General features: G+C 36.0%; 1 protein-coding gene and 1 non-coding gene across 6 annotated transcripts in view; one reads left to right on the top strand and one right to left on the bottom strand.

The window, feature by feature from the left end:
- Positions 1 to 231: 231 nt before the first annotated feature.
- The window catches only part of ZNF638 (zinc finger protein 638), a 90,589-nt gene continuing 64,632 nt past the window's right edge, over positions 232 to 26,188 (bottom strand). For 3 of the 5 annotated variants that reach the window (XM_019969950.2, XM_019969948.2, XM_019969947.2), the window contains 12 exons: positions 24,221 to 24,349; positions 23,008 to 23,049; positions 22,351 to 22,485; positions 19,742 to 19,867; positions 16,942 to 16,979; positions 10,434 to 11,652; positions 9,767 to 9,832; positions 6,972 to 7,926; positions 6,083 to 6,187; positions 3,166 to 3,255; positions 2,281 to 2,399; positions 232 to 551 (listed from right to left, as the gene is read on the bottom strand). In XM_019969950.2, the coding sequence (XP_019825509.2) occupies positions 486 to 551; positions 2,281 to 2,399; positions 3,166 to 3,255; positions 6,083 to 6,187; positions 6,972 to 7,926; positions 9,767 to 9,832; positions 10,434 to 11,652; positions 16,942 to 16,979; positions 19,742 to 19,867; positions 22,351 to 22,485; positions 23,008 to 23,049; positions 24,221 to 24,349 (3,090 nt within the window). In that variant the 3' untranslated portion in view covers positions 232 to 485. Of the gene's footprint in view, positions 552 to 2,280; positions 2,400 to 3,165; positions 3,256 to 3,434; positions 4,673 to 6,082; positions 6,188 to 6,971; positions 7,927 to 9,766; positions 9,833 to 10,433; positions 11,653 to 16,941; positions 16,980 to 19,741; positions 19,868 to 22,350; positions 22,486 to 23,007; positions 23,050 to 24,220; positions 24,350 to 26,188 lie in introns of those variants that run through there. The other 2 variants (XM_019969946.2, XM_070798459.1) reach the window with 2 other exon arrangements.
- Positions 20,518 to 20,589, top strand: TRNAC-GCA (transfer RNA cysteine (anticodon GCA)). The gene has a single exon. It is a non-coding gene; the product is annotated as a tRNA-Cys (tRNA).

Raw genomic sequence — 26,188 nt, forward strand, 5'->3', positions numbered from 1 at the left:
CTACCTGGGCTAAGCATGCCATAATTAAATTTTATCCAGAAAAACTGAAAATTTTAAGAAATCTTTGACCTGTACAAGGATAGCTGAAGCAAAGCCAAACACTGTCATGCCTTGATTCCTAGTAATGTAAGTAGGATCCCCAAGCACCCCAAGTCACAGTGGTTGTAGAGAAGCCTGTCTGCAACCAGAGGCAAGCAAGTCTTCAATAAATCAGCCACAAACACAACATGATATTTTAAATATACAGTAGGAACATTTATTTTAACACTTCTAAAAGATATTTCTCCATGCCTGATGATTTGATATAAAAATCAAACCCATCATACTTTCCCCATCAGTCTCTCTACATCAAGGGCAATCAGAAATTTGTACAACATGAATATCTGCTTCTGAAACAAAAATTACAAATTAAGTGATAACAAAAATACACAAATCAACTGGACCCTAAACAAATTTCTAATGAATTCTTCCCCCCACCCCCTCAATCACCTAGAGCTTCTTTCTTCAGCCTCATTCTGCTCCTTTTCCTTTCTTTGCTTGGCCATGAACTTCTGTTAAAAGCAATTCATAATATAAAATATTTATTAGATGCTGCTTTGCTGTGTTACAATTATACCTAACACATTTCATTGTATTTACAATTTAATAAGCTTGATCCTACAAAATAAAGATTAAAGAAACAGTGCCTTATATTAACATTATTTCTTTTCATCAATCATCTGGTATTTATGATATAATATGCATTATATTGATGCTTGGGGACTCAGTGGTCAACAAGATAGGTAAGACCCTTTACCTCATGGAGCTTACATTCTAGTGGGGAAAGAGAAATAATAAACAATTAAGATAATTTGGGGGGTGGCAGTAAGTATTATAAGGGAAAGAAAGACAGTATAGTAAATGAGACTGATTCTTTTTTAGGTGGGAGGAGTTCTCTATTTTAGCTAGGTCTTTTCTCTGTCAAAGGCCTTTCAGGGAAGCTGTTGTTTGAGCTGGGATTTAAAAGATGATGAAGAACCAGTTAGACAAAAGGGGTTGCAAAAGGGCAAAGGAATAGCAATATAAAGGTGCAAAGGGCCTTTAATATAGGAAAAATAAAACAGAGACAAAAAAGCTGGAACATGGTGAGCAATAATAGGAGGTCAGAGAAGCAGAAAAGAATCAGATCATGTAGGGCCTTAAAGACCCACAATAAGAAGTTTGGATATTATTCTAAGGGTAATATGAAGCCAGTGGAAGATTTCGAGTGGAAAAGTGACATGATAACTTAAGAGCACAGGTAGCATAGCACAATGTTTAAGGGAACAAGCCTAGAATAAAACAAAAGTAGGTTCAAATCCTAAATCTGCCCCTAACTAGCTATGTGATCTTGGGTATTAGATCCTTGGGTTTAGATACTCTTTAAGTTGACTAGGGGATTGAATAAGCTTCCAGCAAGTAAATAACAGCTTAAAGAATATTAGATGAGTGTCTGTGCCACAAATTAAATATAGAGGATACACAGAGCAACTCTCAAACATTCAGGAGGAAATGAGAACCACTGTTTCAACTCTGGCTAATGATGATTCTCTGGGGTTGTATTCTAAATGCTTCCCAAAGATATTTACAACTTAAAAAGGGGATAGTGGTAGTAAGGAAATGGTTTAAATAAAGTGGATTCTTTTGCTAGACAAGTCCAAAACATTAATACATTATGTGTCCATGACTCTGCAAGAGGGCATCAGATTATATAGTTTCCCACACTTTAATGGAGTGTCACATGGGACTGCTGCTGCTATTGCTGCTAAGTCGCTTCAGTCGTGTCCGACTCTGTGTGACCCCATAGACGGCAGCCCACCAGGCTCCCCCGTCCCTGGGATTCTCCAGGCAAGAACACTGGAGTGGGTTGCCATTTCCTTCTCCAATGCATGAAAGTGAAAAGTGAAAGTGAAGTCGCTCAGTTATGTCTGACTCCTAGCGACCCCATGGACTGCAGCCCACCAGGCTCCTCCATCCATGGGATTCTCCAAGCAGGAGTACTGGAGTGGGTTGCCATTGCCTTCTCCGGTCACATGGGACTAGTAATACACAAAATCTACTCTGGCAAATGCTACCAGAAAATAAGGAATAAAAACTAGAAGTTAGTGCCAAGATACAGTGAAGGACACAAATAAACTGGCACAAACCTTAAAAAGTTGTTTCAAGGGGAAAGAAGGTACATTTTATAAGGACACTTCAGTACTTTAACTGTAGTAACAACATCTGAAGATTCTATGAGGAGTTAAGAATAAAAAAACTTACCTCTGTATTTTGCTTATGACGTGTACTCTTGCAGTGATTTGTCATTGCTTTTTCATCTGAGTAGAAGAGGGAACAAATTGGACAGAAGAATCCAGCCTTCGGTACAAGAAAGTCTAAATCTTGAAAATTCAGAAAGAGAGAAAGGGAAGAGGAAGGGAAAAAAAAATCAGTTATATTCTTTCTATAGCTGTGTTAATAAATTTATCTAAACATGACAAACATACTACACACAGCATATACTTACATATATATGCAAACACAGCGATCAAGAGCAATTAAATTTCTAATCACGAAACTGAGGTCTTTATTTTTAAATGAATTCTACAATATTCCAGAGCTTCCAGGATGCCAGGGCACTGGAAAAGAATCTGGCAGTCTTTGAAATAAATCTCTTAAGCATCCACTGTTTTTTTTTTTTTTTTAAAGAAATGGTATAATGGTATGAAGAGGCAAAATGACAGGCAACTGTCTGCTTGAGGAATATATCAGGTAATGCCTAACACATTCAGATGCCCCCGGATCATCTGAGCTGGCCGGCTCAGCCCTGGCTCAGATGCCCCCCAGCTCATCTGAGCTGGCCATGAACAAAGTTTGCTAGCTAAGCTTTTCTAGCATGTCCTAATACTCAACTGTAATTTCTGTCTGGGAAAGTATAACTCAATTTTACCAGAGCAACAAAGAGAGTACCTATCCCAGACTTCAAGAGTGCAATAAAAATATCTTTGCCAGGTAAAAACACAGAAATGCCAGTGCGCAAAACTTGTTAATTTCCACTCTAATTATCTAAGCAAGTTCACCACATTACTTACCTAAACAACAGAATACTTATTATGATACTGAATCTTTATTTCACGTGGATAAGGAAAAATATCATTTTTACTTTACCTTCAGGGACATCAGGTGCCACTGATCTCCCTGAAGAGTCCTCAATCTTCTTGCGTTTCTGTTCTGGTTCTGAATCCTCTAATCCAGATTCTTCACCAACCAAAGTCATTAAATTTTTCAAAGAAAAAAAGTTACTCAAAATAGATTTACAGATTTGTCTTTTAATGTTTATGAAGTTGTGTTGGTTTCTGCTATACAATAACACGAATCAGCCATAATTATATATATACATCCCCTCCCTCCTGAGCCTCCCCCCTCCCCTCCCCCAATTCCACCCCTCTAGGTCATCACAGAGCACCAGACTGGGTCCCTGTGTTATACAGCAATTTCTTACCAACTATCCACTTCACACACAATAGTGTATATATGTTGATACTACTTTCTCCATTCATCCCACTCACTCTCTCCCCCAACTGTGTCTACAAAGTTCATTCTTTACATTTGTATGTCCATTCCTTCACTGCAAATAGGTCCATTTCCAGATTTTGTGAGGCTAACATCAGATAATCCCTGCCTTCAAAGATTAATTTATGGATCATCTCTCTAAGGAAACCTTTCTCACCCAACTATTTTTCCAAGAGTCTTTATATATGGAATAAATGGGTAAATCAGTTCAACTTTATTAAATGGACTTAAGGATATGGGACTAAAGTTTAACAGCATATTTATACATGATTCCAGAAAAAATTCAAAGGTAAATGGGAGAAGTTCGAGTTCTACATTACGGATAACAGCATGTGTATGCAAAAGTGCTGGGTTGGGAGAAGAGTGTAGATTAAAGGGAAAAGCACACGAGCAGAGAATAATTCTGACAGCCTCTACAGAAGCCATTCCAACCAAGAAAAACAGAGTCTACACTGATGGACTAAGAGCCTTGTTACACTGAATCACAAGTAAAATTACAAACATTCAAATCCAGCAAAGTGAATTAACATCTAAGAAAGTACTCAATGTTATCAGCAGACTGCATAATATGATCTTGGGGGAAGACAAAACCAAAAACTGGTTCCAAGCAATTCTAGTTACCCTAAGTAGGTGAAATACCTAACTGTAATATAGCACTTGACAAATCTTTTATATATATATCCCATTTGGCTTTTAACACATATGAGATAGGCAGGTCAAATCATTACTATCCATATTTCTTCACAAAGGAGAAAGCAAAACCAAAAGAGGTAAGAAACTGATTTTGTTCAAGGTTGCATAGCCAGGAAGTGATGGGAGATTTGTGACTTCAAGTTCAGTGCTCTCCCCGTGTAACTGGGCCACCGTTTACCACATCTGAGGGGATGGCTAGAAACTACTGAATTCATTATTTACTCTTCTCTTATTCCTTTCATTTTATCAGTCATCAAGTCCCAAAGAGTTGATTAAAAAGACTGTCTCCCTTTTCTTGACTTGATGGTTAAAACAGCCTCCAGTCTCTTGCTGTAAGAATTTATTCCCTTACCAGAGTAACAAGCTTTCTCAAACACACTTGCTCCTACCATTCCAAAGGCACCTTTATCTAATAATAAAAACAACAATACCATGTATTATTAATATATATGTTACATAATAATTAAAAGATTAAAACAAATATTTTAAATTTAAAATTCTTTAAGAAATTACTTTCTTAAGCTAGGTTTTTCATCAAACATATTGCCCAATAATGAAAATAAATGGTTACAAAAGCAGTAAAGAAGTGATCCTTTCTTTATTTTTCTGTGGAAATGAGGCAGTACTAAGCAAGCTGACAGTTGAAGCTGCCGCATCACAGTAGAAATCCTCAGGGGGGGAAGCTCTGATGAAATCATGCTAGAAGCATTTGTCAGTTAGTAAAACCACTGACGGGCTTCCCTGGTGGCTCAGTGGTAAAGAATCTGCCTGCAATGCAGGAGACACAGTTTAACCCCTGGGTTGGGAAGATCCCCTGAAGAAGGAAATGGCAACTCACTCCAGTAACCTGGCCTGAGAAATCCTGTGGACAGAGGCACCTGGCAGACTACAGTCTGTGGGGTCACAAGAGTTGGACACAACTGAACAACTAAACAGCAACAAAACCACTGCCTATGGCTTGGTATCAAGGAGAGGTTAATGGAGAAGAATAGACAAAGAAGGAGTATTTCTCTTTGGAGAAAATACAAAGAGGAGGAATATCTCTCACTTAACAGAGAGAGAGCATCAGGAAAAAGCACATGATCAAGAGTAACAAATGATACAGAGAAATCAAGTAAGACTAAAAAGAAAAAAATTTTATCCAGTTTGACAAAAAGCAGAAAGGTTTCAAGTTTTTATTACACTTGGTTAGGAAATGGGAAAGGAAAGAGGCCTAAATAAACTGTGGAACAGCACTTAGGACCCAATTGAGAGCTAGGTCAGTGAGCTTGGACTGCATCACAGTTGGCCATTTTTCCTTAGAGAACATGGAATACAAAAGCAAGAGGGCAATGAGGATGCTGCAAAGAGAACGGTACAAGGAATTTAGCATTTTGCTATGAATATAACAGACACTGGAGAAGGGCATGGCAACCCACTCCAGTATTCTTGCCTGGAGAATCCATGGACAGAGAAGCCTGGCAGGCTACAGTCGATGGGGTCACAGAGTCAGACAGGACTGAAGTGACTAACACACATAACATACATGGTAACAAATACTTGTCAAGTTAACTGGAGCATTCTAGATACTGTTTCTTATTTGTGTCAACATAACATTTTTAGATAATATTTTTCTATTATCCCACTCCAATAATCTCTATAATGTCAAAGATAAAAACCTTTACCCAGATCTAACTATTAATAGGCTGCCTCCCCTCACTCTCATCCCTTGCCCTATTCAATCTTTTTTGACACTTTTCTTAGTAGATCTTTGGAACTTTAACCACCACCACCTCATGTCGTGTTACTCTCTCTCCCACTTCAATTAATCTTACTTTACCTTCACTAATTTGGAAGGCCTCTTCATCTTTCACTGGTTCCACTGTAACAACTTTTTCTGATGGTGGCATTTTTCCAATTCTAACTCTCTTGGTTGGCACTGTAGCTTTAAAGAGAAAGTCTAATTTATTACAACAGTAACAGTGTTTAAATTAGTTTTAATTCTGAATAACAACTTTAATACTTCTTTACAAAAAATACAGTATTACACAAATTTGGAAAGGAAACCTATTTCTAATAAAAAAACAGGAGACTCCTATTTTAAAACAGTCAGCATTAGTCTAAGCATTCTCCTTTTATTTTCCCATTTACCTTGACCCAAACTACACTTTCCTACCTGCTTTTCTTAAAGAACCTACAAACATTTTTTTCTATTTTGTTCCACAAGTCTGTGGGATCTTTCTAGTATTTTCCCTCTTAGTCTGGCTAAATCGCTTAAGATTTCTGTACTGGAAATTATCTTGCTCTCTCTGAAGTACTAAAAGTGAACTGCCCTATCATTGTATACCATCAAAATATTACTTAAAAGTGAAATGGGACCTTCACAAAATTTTCTAAATTCTATGTCTAAGCAAAAACTAGGAGGCAGTTAGATATAAATAGCCTTCTACTTATTAAAAGCTGTATTATTCTCAATAATACAAATATAACATTGTCATTCCAATTCTAATCTGGCTACCCTAGTTTGCCTTCTGTTTTTGTTATTTTTTTCTTGAGATACAGTAACTTAGGCATAATATCTGAACTAAGACAACTTTGTGAATCTTGAACATATTTCTTTGGAAAGTATCACTTGGCCACAATTATATCAGTAATCCTATAAAATATATTTTAAAAAATTTAAATACAGTCCTCTCACAAAACAAAAATTACCACTTCTAAGTATCTACCTGCTGAACGTCTTTCAATCATGGTTTTCGGATTTTCTTCCATAACATTCTCATTTACTGGGCCCACTTGAGACAGAGCTTCAAGTTTTGTCTTCTTTTTGTCCACAGTTCTCTTTTTTCTATCACCTCTCTTATCAGTGGGATGGTCATTTTTCCTCTGTGTTAACTCAATTTTTAAATCATTGTCTCCATCTTCTTCCTCTCCAACTTCATCAACAGTAACAAAATTAAGCTCTTCTTTAAGATTGTTAAAATCTGCCAGAGAGTCTTCATCCTCTTCAGTTACTTCATCTAAAGTCACTAAATGCAGATCACTGCTGTCATCCTGTATTTCATCTACAGTAACTAAAGTAGAAGGGTCTTCAGGCATATGAGAAGAAATGAACCCAAGAGAATCCCTTCCAGTATTTCCCTCATCTCCTTTAGTATTTAAAGCACCAAAACTGATATCTGCCGACTCATTTAAAGGTAGCTCTTCTACTTCCCCAATTTCATCCACAGTTACCAAGCGTTCCTGTTTGAGAAGATCTTGCTCTTCAGCCACAGACAGCACAGTAACGTCTTTAGTTTCACTGTGAGAAATGCAATCATCTTGATCAATTAACTCATCTAATGTAAGAAGTGAGTTTGAATTTTTAACCATGTCTTCCACATTTATGTCATCTTCATCAATTACTTCATCCACAGTGACTAGAGCTTGTGCTAGCTGTGCAGCTGCATCTTCCTCTTCCCCAATCTCATCCAATGTTACAAAAGATAACTCTCCCTCAACCACACGAGGAGCAGAGATCTTTCCCTTCTTCTTCTTTAAGTTCAGTTCAGAGGAAGGGGTATTTTTGAGAGCTTCTTTCCTTTTTCCCTTCAGTGGATTCTGCTTGACGTGAAAAGGATTTACTTCTTCTATAACCTCATCCACAGTAACAAATTCATCCAAATTAAATGGAAATAAAGGTTCCTGTTGGAAAAATTAAAGAAAAAAAAATCAGAACTGTGAATAACTGCTGATAACTGGCTAGGTCCCAAATAGTTTCAATAAATGTGCATGACATATCTATCATTTGTGAGAATTTCAAGAGATATAGTATGAGAATTTCAGCATAGAGATGTTTCCTACAGCTGAAATTATTTTTCAAAGCCCCAAAAAGCCAAAGAGTAGACAATGCCAAAGGTAAATCCTAACAATATCAATCCAATTTCAGTAAGATTACAATTATTTCCTAAATGATGTATGAATTTTAAAATATGATGCACAAAAATACTGCATTTAAAGCACTTATCAAACAATATAATGTAAAAGCTACAGCTTCCATGTTAAATGATATCTTCCAAGAGTTTTGGAGACTTCACAGACTACTAAAAGCACTTCAAATGAAACTAGAAAGTTAACAGCTAACTAGATTGTTCCACTGATGAATTTACACATATAATATATATTTTAAGATATGTAATATTAAGATACAGGCATACTTTGCAGATACATTTTTTACAAATTGAAGATTCATGAAAACCCCGTGATAAGCAAGTCTACTGGCTCCACTTTTTCAACAGCATCTTCTAACTTCATGTATCTGTCACATTTCAGTAATTCTCACATTCAAACATTTTCATCATTATTATATTTGTTATGATGATCTCTAGTCAGTGATCTTTGATGCTTCTATTTACAAAAAGACTGTTATTGAAGGCTCAGATGATAGCGTTTTTTGGCAATAAGGTATTTTAAAATTAAGGTGTGCACATTTTCTGAAGACACAATGCAACTGCACACTTAACAGAGTATAGTATAGTACAAACATAACTTACATGTACTGGGAAACCAAAAAATTCATGTGACTCACTTTTATTGTGATATTCCTTTACTATGGCAATCTGGAATCAAGCCTGTAATATCTCTAAGGTATGCCTATGTAAGGTTTATGTTTTGAGAATGTTACACAGAAAATTTATTACTAAGATTTAATGACAAATATAACTACACGTAAAAAAAAATTAAAAAGAAACAGTTATCTGTGATTTGAAAAATGGTGCCAATACTAAAGAAAATAAATTCCTGGCAGGCCTCCTACGCATTTAGTATGCTATCAATGGCCAATTACTAGCAAACATGATAATGGCATTAGAATACATACCCCATTAATTTCGGGGCAGGAGGGGGAATCTGTACGCAATTGTACGATTAATTTATTAAGCCATGAAATAAACCATAATCCTTACTTCTGGCTTTTTAAACTAGTAACATTTCTCCTTGCTCTAATAAAATAGGCTCAAATTTATCCCCTACCAGAAGAAAAAAGTAAAATAACTGAAAAAATAATCTATGAGTAACAGAAACCTAAAATACCAAACAGCCAAATAAAAATTATAGTATGTTTATTTGGCAGTAGATGTCAGTAATCAGAAACTAAATCTTAGAGCCCATCTAGTCAGGGTATATTGAACTATACCAAAAGGACTACAAATTGGAGAGGACTCCAGTCAAAAGTCAATCTCCTTTACACACAAGATTTTATTCTGTACTATAACTTATTCCTATTGAGAGGAGACTGGAGGTGTCTCCCTTTCTAATTCCCTTTCCATCCTTATATAACTTTTTGCTCCACACTAAGAACACAAACTATTTAGCTTAGCTCAAGGTCAGAAAACAAACTGGTAGTAAGGTCGAAATTAAAATATCTCATTCCTGTCCCTTGCTCTGTATCAAGCTAATTATTATAGGAGAGACACAAGTTACAAGGCAGACGAACTCTTACGGAATGATGGAACAGATGGGTCCATATTAGTGGACTGTTTCTTACCTCTTTGGATTTTGAACTTCTACCAGTGGTATTTTTAGGATTCTTAGTGTTTTGCCCTGTCAAAGTCTGAAATATTAAATAAGAAACACAGAAAAACAGAATTTACAACTAATTATTAATGTCCTTTAAAACAAACAAAAAAAGAAAGCAGAAAGCAAATATTACCCAAACACATTCAATGATACAAATATTTAATAGGTATTCCAAGTGAAGTCAACAATCATTTAACGGTACAGGCATCATCTCCATAAACTGTAGTTCAACTCAGTTTTACTAATCTTTTCTTCTCAATAGCTACAATGTCTATCAGTAAGTTGATAAATGAAGCTTCAATTTAAAAGAGAAAACGGTTTCCCATTTCAGAAGCAGGATGTTAAATCACTGCAGGAGTGTCACTGCAGAATTATTTTTAAATCCAAAGTTTTATTACTGACCATATTTTATCCAAATAATGCTTTCACATGTTAATAAATTACAAATTTCAGCTTATTATTCTAAGTGTCTACTGGCTTAAATCAATGGAGTCATTTAAGAAAGGGAAAAGGGAGCTTGGGGGCAAAAGGAGTGAGGAGATGAAAGTATAAAACGGAATTACATCTCCTACTCCTTAGCTACAATAGAGAGACTAATCACTTCAAAGACACTTAGTTCTTCCTACCCTCCTCACCTTATTGTTGCTGTCATCCCGTTTCATGATGGAAGGTTTAGCCTCTGTTTCCTGAGGCTGTTTTGTAACATCCCTGTAATCCAGTTTAGAATCTTTGCCTTGCAGGGCTGAGATCCTTCCACTGCTTCCTCTGGTAACACCGCTCTGAATGGGTTTTAATTTACTGCTGTTTTCAGCCACGCCTGACCTGGCACTTGTAGGTTTAAGTAGACCCGATTCCTTGGCTGAAAGCCTCTTTTCAGCATTTATTTGATCTCTGAGTACAGATTTTAGAAAACTTTTCTGGTTTTCAGATTTTGAAGCTGTAGCTCTTGCCTTTGTAGAAGAGACCACATCAGCCTTGATGCCTGATTTACTGCTAGATGCATTTGATGCAACCAGCATACTGATTTTACTAGTTTCATCAGGCTTATTGGCCTGAACCACTGTTTTATTTGGACATGCCTTGGTCACTGAGTTTTCTGCAGGCTTTTCTTTCACTGCAGCTACAACCTTATCCAGCTTCTCTGTAACCATCCTATCATTCTTCTCAGCTTTCTCTCTTCCTGTTTTCAGATCCATTCTGGCTTCCTTAGTATTTAATTCATTCTCCTCCTTCTCATCCATGTTAGTTTTTTCAGAAATTCCCTTTGTGCTCACTGCCTGCTCATCCCCAGTGGAAATTCCAGGTACTAAGGCCACAACACAAGTAGATGGTACTATTTCTGAAACAGTTTCTTGTTTGTCTACTTCAGCTACAGCTTCTATCATAGACTCTGTAATCCCAGAAAAGAAATCTGCTTCAGATGGAGAGTCTTCTAGAATTCCTTTGATGTTCCTTTCTTCTATAAATGTATTATCAGAGGTTGATAACTCTGTTTCCGGGTTAATAATTTCTGTCTCTTCCTTCTCAAAGTCACCGGTATACACCTGCTGATTTAAAACAGATTCCCCTACATTTTCAGTGAATAAGTCAATACTGGCTGACGTGGATGCTACAAGAGGAATTTCCACTTTGACCTCCTCTCCTTGAGTTTCAACTTCAACTGTTTCAAGAGCAAAATCAGAGACACACAGTGTTTTTTCTGGTTCTTCCTCAAAAGGCTCTTTCTGCTGTATAAAAGTTCCTGTTTGAACGCTGGGAACAGATTCTTCTTCAACCTCACTAGGTTTAATAGAGGGACTATCAGCTGTTGTTTGCACCTCACTTTCATCAACTGGACTGTTTTTCAAGTCAGGGCTATAAGTATTTAAAAACAAAAAGAATACAAACAAAAACACAAACAAAAATCAAACTATGATGAGAATTCAACCATTATAAATAACCCTGCCTATGCTAACTGTCAAGACTTCCTAATGCAATAGTGATAAGCACTGGGAAATCCAGTCAATCAACATTAAAATGGTTAAGAAGTTTTGATAAAAGCCTCCACTGCACTAAGGATTTCCTTTTAGCTCAATGAAATAATGGCAATATTATGACCACTGGTATGAGCCTTTTACCCACGTAAGTTATAACCATTTTTTCCCCCTCTGTGTCATTACCCCCCGCCCGATATTAGAAGGCTAAATGTGGATTCAAGACATTGAAAATTATTAGATCCTAGCTTCCCATCAGTAAAATATGTTCATGGTTCATGTAACTAATGACTCATGCTTTAAAATTTACAATTCTCTAAGTGAGCCTTACCAAAAAGGAACATAAACAGAAAGTGCAAGTTCACACTCTTAATATGTCACCTCTTTCTTTAGGATATGAAACAGATTTGTTTTTAATTTCCCAAGAACTGTATTTGTTAGTAATACTTATAAGAAAACTTTCTTGGGAAATACCTTTTAAATACTCTTGTCAGAAATTTAAAGTTAGTGGCAAAGCTGATAAGATCACCTTTACATAAACATGTAGTCTTATTATAAAGTATGTAGGTGCCTTTGCTATATCACAAGAAAGATGTTAAAATCTTTCCAGTTATAGAGAATAATTAAAGATATGCTACTCTTCAGTTACCACAAGATGATGTATTATCTGTGTCCTGAGACATTAATAATATTTCAAAAATTTGGAAAAACTGCTATACATTAGGGTCTAATCATATGAGCCAATAAACAATTTCTCCCTCCCTCAAAGATTGTAAACTTAAAATTCCAAAAGAGAAAACTTTCCTAAGAGATCAGAGAAACACCTCTTGAATAGGAAAGCTGTTAAGGCAAACAGTTTCAAGAATTTATTTAAGTTAAAAAGTCAGCAACCACAGACTTTAATCAAATAATATTCTATTCATCTGTATAAGCTACCCTTTGTATACTTGAAAAGATTTAAAGACTTTTATTTGAAATAATTCACATCCCTTATATTAAAATATAAAATGGCTGACATTTGATGTCCCAAATTCTAACACATCAAGAAAAAACTTGTTGCCAAGCACAAATATGACAAAGATGAGAAAAAGCTGTGATATTCAGTTAAAGCAGTCATGTAAATATTACTTCTCAAAACGTGAGCTTTCATTTTTAAGTTTCATTTTTAAGAGACTGATTTCCAATAATGATTTAATTCAAATTCCTGCCTCATTACAGAACTGCACAGTAACCCTAAAGGCTTTACAAGTTAAGACTATATGAAACTACCAATTTATCGGGCTTTAGAAAGAGAAAACTGGTGATTTTGATTCCTGGCTCTAGGATATAGCCAAGTCCTTCCTGTCTACCATATTTCAATTTTGTCAATAAATTTAAAAAGCTATTATCTTTTTAACATAATGAATCACTATGCAGGTCCACACTTCGGACAGACAGCATGAGCCTACTTGGGAAAACAGCTTAATTCTGTATTTGTTCTTGTGTGTCAGTCTTTTAAAATTATACTGCTTTCTTCACAGGATTCAAATAGTATCTAGTTTTCTGGCTAATATGGAAAAAGTTTCAGTGTTCACCAAGTTAGCTTGGAGAGTCAGTTTGAGAAGTCAGATAAGTGAAAGTATTAACACCAGAGTCAAAAAACCAGTCTCTTAAAAGATCAAAGAAAACAAAGTCATATTCTGGAAACTAGACCAAAAAAGGACTTCAGGAAGGCAGGATTCAGTACAGAGGTATCTAATTTCCCATTCCTGTCCTATCCCCATCCCACTATAACACTAGGGTTTCAAAACCTTCAGAAAAGGTATACAATAAAAGTTGGCCATGAGATCAAAGATTAACACCACACACACACTTTCCATGTTTCACAATAAAGGACAGAAACTGTAAGGACCTAACAGAAGCAGAAGAGATTAACATGTGGCAAGAATACACAGAAGAACTGTACAAAAAAGGTCTTAATGATCCAGATAACCATGATGGTATGGTCATTCATCTAGAGCCAGACATCCTGGGGTGTGAAAGTCAAGTGGGTCTTAGGAAGCATCACTATGAACAAAGGTAGGGGAGGCGATGGAATTTCAGCAGATCTATTTCAAATCCTAAAACACGGTGCTGATAAAGTGCTGCACTCAATATGCCAGCACATTTGGCAAAACTCAGCAGTGGCCACAGGACTGGAAAAGGTCAGTTTTCATTCCAATCCCAAAGAAAGGCAATGCCAAAGAATGCTGAAACTACCGCACAATTGCACTCATCTCACATGCTAGCAAAGTAATGCTGAAAGTTCTCCAAGCGAGTTTTCAACAATACATGAACCAAGGACTTCCAGATGTTCAAGCTGGATTTAGAAAAAGCAGAGTAACTAGAGAATCAAATTGCCAACATCCATTAGATCATCAAAAAAGCAAGAGAGTTCCAGAAAAACATCTACTTCATCCACCTTACCTGCCTTGTGAGAAACCTGTATGTAGGTCAAGAAGGAACAGAATCACAAACAGAACAACTGGTTCAAAACTGGGAAAGGAGTAAGTCAAGGCTATATATTATTACCCTGTCTCTTTAACTTATATGCAGAGTATGTCATACGAAATGCAGAGCTGGATGAATCACAAGCTTGAACCAAGACTGACAGGAAGTATCAACAATCTCAGATATGCAGATAATACCACTCTAATGGCACAAAGTGAAGAGGAACTAAAGAGCTTCTTGGTAAGGGTGAAAGAATGAAAAAGATGCCTTGAAACTCAACATTAAAAAAATGAAGACCATGGCACCGGGTCCCATTACTTCATGGCAAATAGATGGGGGAAAATATGGAAACAGTGACAGATTTTATTTTCCTGGGATACAAAATCACTGTGGATAGTGATTGCATCCATGTAATTAAATGGATTGCTTGCTCCTTGGAAGAAAAGCTTTGACAAACCTAGACAGCATATTAAAAAGTAGAGACATCAGTTTGCTGACAAAGATACAAAGCGATGGTTTTTCCAGTAGCTATGTGTGACGTGAGAGTTTGTAAAGAAGGCTGAGTGCTGAAGAACTGACACTTTCAAATTGTTGTGCTGGAGAAGACTTTTGAGAGTCCCTTGGACAGCAAGGAGATCAAATCAGTCAATCCTAAAGGCAATCAATCCTGAATATTCATTGGAAGGACTGATGCTGAAATCTCCAATACTTTAGCCACCTGATGGGAGGAGGTGACTCACTGGAAAAGACCCTGATGCTGGGAAAGACTGAGGGCAGGAGAAGGGGTCAATAGTGGATGAGATGGCATCACTGATTCAATGGACATGAGTTTGAGCAAACTCCAGGAGAAATAGTAGAGGACAGGGAAGTGTGGTGTGCTGCAGTCCATTGGGTCGCAAAGTCAGACACGATTTAGCGACTGAACAACAACATACTTCCAAGAAACTTTAGAATGAAACATAACACTGAAGATTAGTTACAGCCACTGAGTTTTTCCCAACATTATTAATGAACTTGCAAACACTTCATTTTGCACCCTTAATCACATGATAAATAATGCTGACATGGGGGGCAGTTAGAACAGGTAAAATGCAGAATTTTATTAAATTAGTAATATATCCATGTGAGATTTCTTTTAAAAAGCAAACGCTTTACATTAATTATAAACAAGAGGATCGTATTAATGAATTAGTATCCATAAGTGCTTTAACAAAAAAAAAGGAACAAGCACCAGTATTTTCTCAGGATCACTCCAATAAAGAAATGTGAATAAAAGAGAGAAAAAAAAGAAATGTGAAGTATTCAGCAATATCCCATATCTCTTTTGTCTAATGTCATGCATATCAGAAAATTATTGCAAAATGGAAATTAAAAAATTATTAGTGCTAGAACTTTAAAAATTCTTTTTATAAGCTCAGACAACTATCTGTAAATTAAGACACACCTGATTTTAAAAGTCAAAACAATGAAAGAGAAAATGACGAAAACACATACAATACCTATTCTTTCACACATGAAAGAAACTGTCAAATGAAATATATAAAGTGGATTTTTGGAAGAGCCTACTTACTTACAAGCCAGTTACTGTGCCCAAACTGCAGGTCTATTTACACTACCACATGTGGCACTGTTATTTATTCAGCCCTTTGTAGGCTTTTATAGCAAACACTGCTATTGGTTTCTACTTCTTAGGCATGTAAATATAACTGGTACAATGATGCACAACTTAAAAAAGTCTGTGTGAACCCATATAGCAAATCTATTGCTTATAAATATACTTATAATCAGCTTTATCATTTAAAAGTCTCATTTGATAAAAACTGAGACAAAAACTTGTAAGAAATTCTGTTTTTCAGGCATCTTACAATTAGGCAGTGTATCAAATAATATAAACTTCCCATATTTAAACACTCAAACTCCTCCTTCAAATTGATAAGCTCTTACTACAACTGACTAAGAAGTAAGGGTAAACTCCTTACTATAAAAGAGAAAGAATTCTCAATGAGTGATTCCCAATGATGAGGAGTAAAATGGGGGTTTATTCATCGGTGGGACAAAGGTGGTAATGAGTATGGTATTTATCAGGATGAGAAAGTCACTAAGCAGAGGATATACCATATGTGGTCCAAAAAAGTGGTGAGTTACTAGTTTGTATAGACTCTGAAGAACAAACTTTCAACCTCTGAAAATATAAAGCAGTGTACATATTATTTTGTTTTATACCAAAATATACACTAAATAGTATCTTTTTCGTTTTAAAAACTCAATGAACTTTCAAAAGGTTCTACAAAAAAATTGAAAATTTACTATTGTGCCTAACTATTTTGGAATAGAAAAGTCTAGCAAATAGTGATAACACAGTTGAATTGTTCAAGTCTTAGCAAAACATTTTATAAAGAAGTCAAATTTATATATTTAATATAAACTGTGTGTATACATTCTCTTTTCCTTTAAAAAAAAAAAACAATTCAGTAAATATCTGAAAGAGACCAAAAACAACATTAACAAAAGGCCCGAAAGTCAAACATAGGCCCCCTAAAACCCCCAAACAAAACAAAAAACACCCTGACAACACTCATATACACACAGAATTATCATGAAAGATAAACTTTTTATTATAAGTAAACAATTACCATAAAATACAGAAATAAAATTCAGTAATTAACTTATAAAAAGTTTTAGCAAACTTAAAGAAACATACCTTTCCTTTCCTAGTTCTGGGTCTTTCTCAGCTTTCACCTGTAATATAATTCCATATTTTATTAGGGTCTATTCTACTGGATTTCAAATATTTAATTCATCAATGCAGTGTTTTCAGTTCTTAAAAATCTAAGCTAAAAAAGACAAAACCATACCTTAAAAATACATCAAAACAGGTAGTTCTCAGTGTCCATATAATTATCATGTTCTAGAACTTTTCCCCCCATTTTTAAAAGCTCTAAATAAGGTTATACAGAATAAATGATACACAGAAATTAATGAGAAAAATAAGTTTCCATAAGTACATAGGAAAAATTTTAACTTTAAAAGCCTGGCAATGCCACTTCTGCTAAGAATAAAAACCTGAAATATCAACATCTTTTTGTGTGAAATTATAATTTTAAAAGACTTCTATTAATATTTATAAGGGAGACTGCTGCTACTGTTGACAAGTCGCTTCAGTCGTGTCCGACTCTGTGCGACCCCATAGACGGCAGCCCACCAGGTTCCCCCATCTTTGGGATTCTTCAAGCAAGAACACTGGACTGGGTTGCCATTTCCTTCTCCAATGCATGAAAGTGAAAAGTGAAAGTGAAGTCGCTCAGTCGTGCCCGACCCTCAGCGACCCCATGAACTGCAGCCTTCCAGGCTCCTCCATCCATGGGATTTTCCAGGCAAGAGTACTGGAGTGGGTTGCCATTGCCTTCTCCAAACTAGTTAAAAAGCTTTCTACACAAAACATATAGAAATCCTGGACAAATTTTAACAACAATCCTTTTAAACATATATCTGAACCACCAAGAAAGCAATGTCCTGGAGCCCAAAATCAAAGAAGCAGGAATTAAAATTCAGTGCTTAGGTACCAAGCATTGATCCAGGCACTTAGGATACATCACTGAACAAAACAGCAAAAATATCCAGGTTTCAGAACTTTTACATACTAGCTGAAGGCTTTTTTTGGGGGGAATCATGTGTACTGAACTGAGAATGATACTTCTTTAGATCTTGTCAGATTAAAAGCTGAGAACTATATTATATAAAAACTGAATAATATTTCTAGAGAGGTTCCTGGTGTGAGAGTTCACATCCCAGAGTAAAGGCCTTCTTTACTAGGATACCTGGTAAGGTATTGCGCCTACACTGTAATGATACATAAAGAAAACTAAAGATGGCAGTATAAACCCTATCCATAGTGCTTACCAGCAGTTTTCTCTTGAGAAAACTTCTTAGAAAAAAACCAACCTATATGACAGTGAAGGAAATCTATACCAGATACCTGTATTAGCTAACTTGCTTTATTCGTAAATTAGTCAGAGAGAAACAAATGCACAAAAGAGAACAAGTTAAGCATACAAAAAAAAGATATTTCAGAGAACTCCTTTAAAAAGAACTCTAAAGAATACTCTCTAAAGAACTGTTCTTAAAATTTTAAAAATTCAATAGGATATAGCATCCACAGTATCAGTACAAGTGCTACTTTCAGAAAGACAGAATATTAAACTTTGAAGAGAATATTCAAAGACATAAGAGAAAAATTTTCCTCAGGTGAAGAAGGAATATACTAATTTTTAGATCTGAAGAATGTAGAAAATAAAATCCAAACCAAGTTCAAACCTTGTTCACTGTACTTACTGATCCTCCCAAATCACCAAACTGTCCTTAAGGCCTTGGCGCTTATTTTCTCTAAAAACCTCTTCTCCTTGCTATGTTAGTAGAACTTGCTCTCTTCTTTCTTTTACGTTTCTCAAATAATTCTTTCTCAGAGGGGCCTGACCAGTCTAAAATACACATATCCCCCTGGCATACCCGGTCATTCAGCACTCTGTATCCTTTTAGCTTGATTTGTCTCCACAGTACTTCACAGCACTTTTTAACCACCTGACACACACACAACGTATTGCAGCTAACCTATTTTATAATAGATAAGGTGTATATGTGTGTGTGAATTATCTACAGTCTGTCTTCTCCACTAAAAAAACAAACAATAAAAGAACAGTATGGGCAAAGAATTCTTCACCTAAACACATTATCAATGAAATAAGTAAGAGAAAAATAAAGTCATTTCCAAATATGCAGGGATTCAAAAGGTCTACTGGCCACATATACTTTCTGGGAAAATTAGTTGACAATGTATTCTAGCAAACAGAAAGTAATCCAAGAGAATAGGAGATACGGAGTCCAAGAAATAACAGATGTAACTCAGAAGACCAATAAAAAGAAAAGCAGAGGTATACAGGTGCTTAACAAAGCAAATGACCATAAATTCAGAACAGAGCGTGAGAAAAACAGCTCTGAGAGCAGATTCAAAAAATAGTAATTAAGTTATATGACCTGAGTAACACGACGACAGTGTTTTTACTATGGTGCAAGCCAAGAAACTGTAAAATTTTATTTCTTATAAAAGAAGAGAGTTTATAAGTAATTTAACAAAAGAAAAAAACAAACATCTATCAGGAGAAAGTAAAAATGGACTCAGTGTAGATTCTGCATTCTGGAGATAATCATGCTATGAATATTGAATTGCTCTGCATGTATGACCATATATGCTACATTTCCTAAGACTACCTCAATTTATTCTCATTTAGACAAATTCACAGTTTCATAAATTATAAAAACTGGAATAGTGATTGCAAAATAAAATTTTAAAACAAACTATCTGAACTCATAACCAGTTTGACTACTGCCCAAGAATAATTCTCAAAATTACTTTCAGATTATATCCTCTAGCTTTGGGAGAATAACCTTTATGTCTCCTTCATTTTCTAAAAGCACAAACAAAAACTGATACAAAATCATCTTACCTCTGATGAGTCCATCTTTGGAGATAATGTGCAGGTCAATACATGGTCACCTATGTTCTGTGGGTTTTGTTTCAGAAAGCTGTACATTGACTGAGCAGATTCAGGGCTATCTAACTGAAGAATTGCCTTGGAGAAGACAAAAAAATATTAAATTTCTTAAAAAATTAAAAGTAAAATTACCATAAGATCTAGCAATTTCATTTTTTAATATATACCTAAAAAGAATTGAAAGCCAGAACTGGAGCAAGTATTTGTACATGCATGTTCATACAGTATTAATCACACAGTCAAAAGCAAAAAAAAAAAAAAAGGCAAAAGTAACCCCAAGTGTCAACCAACACATGAGTAGACAGATAAAATGTGGTTCATGCATATAATGGGATATTTTATCAGCCTCAGCCTCAAAAATGAAGGAAATTCTGACACAGGCTACAAAGCATGCTGAAGACATTATGCTAAGTGAAATAAACCAGACACAAAGGGACAAATATTGTACAATTCCACTTATATGAGGTACCTAAAATATCAATAGTCAAATTCAGAGAGACAAAAATGTGAATGGTAGAGTGGTGGTTGCCAGGAGCTATGAAAAGAGGGAATGGGGAGTTCCTGTTTAATGGATAGGAAGTCTCAGTTTATAAGGAGCTCTGGAGATGGAGAGTGGTGATGGCTGAACAATAATGTAAATATGGTTAGCACTACTTTGACAAACATGATTTAAGAAATTTCTTAAACATGTCAAAGGAATTACTATCTACTACTTGGTAGATCGGGCTTCCCGGGTGGCTCAGATGGTAAAGCTTCTGCCTGCAGTGCAGGAGACCCAGGTTCGATCCCTGGGTTGGGAAGATCCCCTGGAGAAGGAAATGGCAACCCACTCCAGTACTCTTGCCTGGAAAATTCCATGGACTGAGGAGCCTGGTAGGCTACAGTCCATGGGGTTGCAAAGAGTCAGACATGACTGAGCGACTTCCTTTCACTTCACTTCTACTTGGGAGATCGGGTGTATTTTATGGAGCAAATACTGTCAAGTTTGCTATAAAATCCTTTTGAACTTTCTAGGTAATATACGGTTGTGTCCATGTCTGCTTAGTCATGTCCGACTCTTTGCTACCCCATGGGCTGTAGCCTGCCAAGCTCCTCTGTCCATGGGATTTGGAATGGGTTGTCATTTCCTCCTCCAGGGCTCTTCTCAACCAAACCCTAATTTTCATGGGCACAAGTGTGAATTAAGAAAAGACAGAGGGTACAGCAAATGTAAAAAGGATTTATCTTTTTGGCTTTAGCCAAATTATGAAAATAAGGAATGGTTATTTCTACTTCTTTACATATAACTTAACAGAGTTATCTCTGTGTGTTTTAACACTGGAAAGGACTTTAGAAAATATCTGGTTGACACTCTTTCCTTTTACAAATAAGAACTAAAAGTGTAAACAACTTAGCTAAGGTCACAAAGGTACTTAAGGCTAGATGAACTCAAGTCTAAACTTCCCCATAAGATAATGGTCTTTGCACACATTACCTTTCTACCTTGTGCAAGTCTCTATTTCCCCTTAAAACTAGGAGTTCTTCCTTCTTATTACAGCCCAGTAGAAAATAAAACGGTATATTATAATTCTGCTCAGAGACTGAATAATGTTTACAGTTCAGAAGTTGAATTAAAAGTTGCAAACTGTACTGAACACAGAGTTCAGCTACATATTCTACATCATGAGAAACACTGGGCTGGAGGAAGCACAAGCTGGAATCAAGATTGCAAGGAGAAATATCAATAACCTCAGATATGCAGATGATACCACCCTTATAGTAGAAAGTGAAGAGGAACTAAAAAGCCTCTTGATGAAAGTGAAAGGGGAGAATGAAAAAGTTGGCTTAAAGCTCAACATTCAGAAAACGAAGATCATGGCATCTGGTCCCATCACTTCATGGCAAAAAGATGGGCAAACAGTGGAAACAGTGTCAGACTTTATTTTGGGGGGCTCCAAAATCACTGCAGATGGTGAATGCAGCCATGAAATTAAGACGCTTACTCCTTGGAAGTCATGACCAACCTAGACAGCATATTAAAAAGCAGAGACATTACTTTGTCAACAAAGGTCCATCTAATCAAGGCTATGGTTTTTCCTGTGGTTATGTATGGATGTGAGAGTTGGACTATAAAGAAAGCTGAGTGCCGAAGAATTGATGCTTTTGAACTGTGGTATTGGAGAAGACTCTTGAGAGTCCCTTGGACAGCAAAGAGATCCAACTAGTCCATCCTAAAGATCAGTCCGGGGTGTTCATTGGAAGGACTGATGTTGAAGCTGAAACTCTAATACTTTGGTCACCTGATGCAAAGAGCTGACTCATTTTAAAAGACCCTGATGTTGGGAAAGATTGAGGGCAGGAGGAGAAGGGGACGACAGAGGATGAGATGCCTGGATGACATCACCGACATGATGGACATCAGTTTGGGTAAACTCCGGGAGTTGGTGATGGACAGGGAGGCCTGGAGTGCTGCAAGTTCATGGGGTCACAAAGAGTCGGACATGACTGAGCGACTGAACTGAACTGAACATATTCTCTAAAAGATATATATATATAAGCTAAAATAGAAGGGACCTTGTTACCTTGTTTTTATTACTCATGTATACATGGTGATCCACTTTCCCAAACTGAAGTCCGACACAAAGTACACACTGAAGTCCATCTTCCGGTAAGTTATCAAGATGTACAAATCGATCGTAAATTTTATCTATATTTACCTGTAGTTTTTTAAGAGACAGCATTAGAAACACACACACACACACACACACACACACACACACAGCTGAAGTATCAAACTGTAAAACACAGATTAACAATAATTTAGTTTTTCTGAGTTTAGGTGACATCCCCTCGGAAGAGTAAGAAAATGACTATATAGGTAAAGATAATGTATTAATTTTATATCTGAATGATCAGTGAAACAATATACTAAAAAAAAGAAGTATAATCTTTTTTCTATCAACATAACATTTACCCAAAATACCTAATATACCCAATATTTATCCAAGTCAGTTAATATGGTTCCAGAATCTAAAAATATTTCACATTAGGGACTCCTTTATCCTCTCTTATTTTTTTTTTTTTTTTACCAAGAGAAGACTCATATGACATCTCCATCACTTCAATTTTTAAAGCTAGTGCCAAGATTTTCTTTAATTCTTGACAGGTGAAAACAATAAAACAAACAATGTTTTTATCAGTTAAACAAGTGTACAAAAGCGTTTAAATGCAAAATTTACCTCTGGGTCATTTTCTCTAATCAAGGTTGTAAATATAGCTTCCTAGAAAGGCAAAATAAAGAAGATTGAAGGTGCATACTCTTTCTTATTTATATATTTAATTAGTCAAGATTTATAATAAAATATGAACAAGCATTAATAACTACCTCATAAAATGAGAGTCAAGCAAAATTTCTGTTCCTTCCAAAAATCTTTCCCTGTTCCTACAAAAGTTAAGTCATACCTGACCATAGACTTTAATTCTTCTTAGTCCCCTAAGAACATTAAAGACTACCAAGAGGGTACCATTGAGGGAAAGACACTCAAATTCACATACAAGGAATAAGAGATCTAATTTAGCAGACACTAAGAGAACTCAAATTACAAAGCAAACTCGAGGATGAGAACACACAGAGATATAAGCTAGTGAAAAAAACATCACAAGGTTCTTAAGTGTACAGCAATTTGATGTTACTGAATTATATAAAGAGGCCAGGAGTGGCACAACACAAAGACATCAAAGCTGGAAGAAGCTAGCTGATGAAAGCTTAAATGTACAGAAAACGAACTTTACCTTATGGGACAAGAATTCTTAAATTTTTTTCTCTTCAATGCTGACATATATAAAACTACCCCAGCAATTATATCACATTAGAATGATTCTGTATGGAAAGCTTTTTCAAAAGACATGCGTTTCCACCTTTCTCTAGAGATTCCTAGTATCTCTGCTTCATGCCTCTTAGCAGTAAATCTTTGTAGGCCACACAGAAACAATGAAGGATTTCTAAATTAATTAAATTCAAATAAATTTGAATTTTATGCCAGTGTCATGACTTTGTGAAAAAGGTTTTGAGAAAGACAAAACTGAAGGCAGAGGATATAACAAATAACTATTTTTAGTATGAGTTTTAAAGAGGTGAAGCAAAGGTGAATGGGATGAAGAGAGAAGAAATTTCAGAAGTTAAAATAGATCAGACCTAGCACGAGCCAGTTATAAGAAATGAAAGGAAATAATCCCTTCCACCATACATGAGGGATTGGATTCCCTCAGTATGGAAGTAACTCTCAAACAATGAGATGGGAGACTATGGAGAAAAAGGAAGATGCTTTCTTAGTGTCCGAGAAAAAACACATGACCCAAAGAAGAAAACTAGAAAACAAAACAGACTATAATAAATTTGATTAAAAATTTTAATAATAGTCTAGTAAATACAATGGTAAATCTATTATTTACCTCGTCTTTTAAATTCATGTTTTCAGGAGCCATACTTATTGAGAGTTGATTTCCATCCATTGATATTGGGAAGCAGGTATAAAATTTTATCATAGAATCTGCAGATTTTCTATTTATTTCTATAAATGCCTTTTAAAATAGAAATGACAAGAACAAAAAAAAGTCTTATTAAGTTACTTCTCCTTAAAAAATTTAATACTTATGAGTCAAATGAATTTCATAACTTACCAAATATTTTTAAAATAAAAAATGCATTCCTTAGAAAGGTGAGGCATATACACTAAGAACATTACAACTAAAACCAAGAAATAATGACTGAACTCATAAAGCAATACTAAAGAGGAATAACAAGGGACACTGTAGTAAATGACACTAAGGAAATCTTATTTATCTTATTCATCACTATATCCTTACTACCTAGAGCAGTATATAGTATGTAGCAGACAATAAACGATCATGAATCAAGTAAATAAACTCAATGATTGACAAAATATGAGAAATATGAGGAAAGAAAGAACCAAAGAAATGTGTAACGGTTATCAAGTTCTGTTCTGTTATTTTCTTAAGTATAAAATTGGAGCAGCGTACAGTTTGGTTTCTAAAACCAGCTTGAACATCAGGAAGTTCGGGGTTTACATATTGCTGAAGCCTGGCTTGGAGAATTTTGAGCATTACTTTACTAGCGTGTGAGATGAGTGCAATTGTGCGGTAGTTTGAGCATTTTTTGGCATTGCCTTTCTTTGGGATTGGAATGAAAACTGACCCTTTCCAGTCCTGTGGCCACTGCTGAGTTTTCCAAATTTGCTGGCATATTGAGTGCAGCACTTTCACAGCATCATCTTTCAGGATTTGGAATAGCTCAACTGGAATTCCATCACCTCCACTAGCTTTCTTTGTTCATAGTGATGCTTTCTAAGGCCCACTTGACTTCATATTCCAGGATGTCTGGCTCTAGGTGAGTGATCACACCATCGTGATTATCTGGGTAGTGAAGATCTTTTTTCTACAGTTCTTCTGTGTATTCCTGCCACCTCTTCTTAGTATCTTCTGCTTCTGTTAGGTCCATACCATTTCTGTCCTTTATCGAGCCCATCTTTGCATGAAATGTTCCTTTGGTATCTCTGATTTTTTTGAAGAGATCTCTAGTCTTTCCCATTCTGTTGTTTTCCTCTATTTCTTTGCATTAATTGCTGAAGAAGGCTTTCTTATCTCTTCTTGCTATTCTTTGGAACTCTGCATTCAGATGCTTGTATCTTTTCTTTTCTCCTTTGCTTTTCGCTTCTCGTCTTTTCCCAGCTATTTGTAAGGCCTCCCCAGACAGCCATTTTGCTTTTTTGCATTTCTTTTCCATGGGGATGGTCTTAATCCCTGTCTCCTGTACAATGTCACGAACCTCATTCCATAGTTCATCAGGCACTCTATCAGATCTAGGCCCTTAAATCTATTTCTCACTTCCACTGTATAATCATAAGGGATTTGATTTAGGTCATACCTGAATGGTCTAGTGGTTTTCCCTACTTTCTTCAATTTAAGTCTGAATTTGGCAATAAGGAGTTCATAGTCTGAGCCACAGTCAGCTCCTGGTCTTGTTTTTGCTGACCGTATAGAGCGTCTCTATCTTTGACTGCAAAGAATATAATCAATCTGATTTCGGTGTTGACCATCTGGTAATGTCCATGTATAGAGTCTTCTCTTGTGTTGTTGGAAGAGGGTGTTTGTTATGTTATCAAATTGCCAACATCCGCTGGATTGTGGAAAAAAGCAAGAGTTCCAGAAAAACATCTATTTCTGCTTTATTGACTATGCCAAAGCCTTTGACTGTGTGGATCACGATGAACTGTGGAAAACTCTGAAAGAGATGGGAATACCAGACCACCTGATTTGCCTCTTGAGAAATTTGTATGCAGGTCAGGAAGCAACAGTTAGAACTGGACATGGAACAACAGACTGGTTCCAAATAGGAAAAGG

Source organism: Bos indicus, chromosome 11 (genome assembly GCF_029378745.1).
Source record: "Bos indicus isolate NIAB-ARS_2022 breed Sahiwal x Tharparkar chromosome 11, NIAB-ARS_B.indTharparkar_mat_pri_1.0, whole genome shotgun sequence".
NCBI lineage: Eukaryota > Metazoa > Chordata > Mammalia > Artiodactyla > Bovidae > Bos > Bos indicus.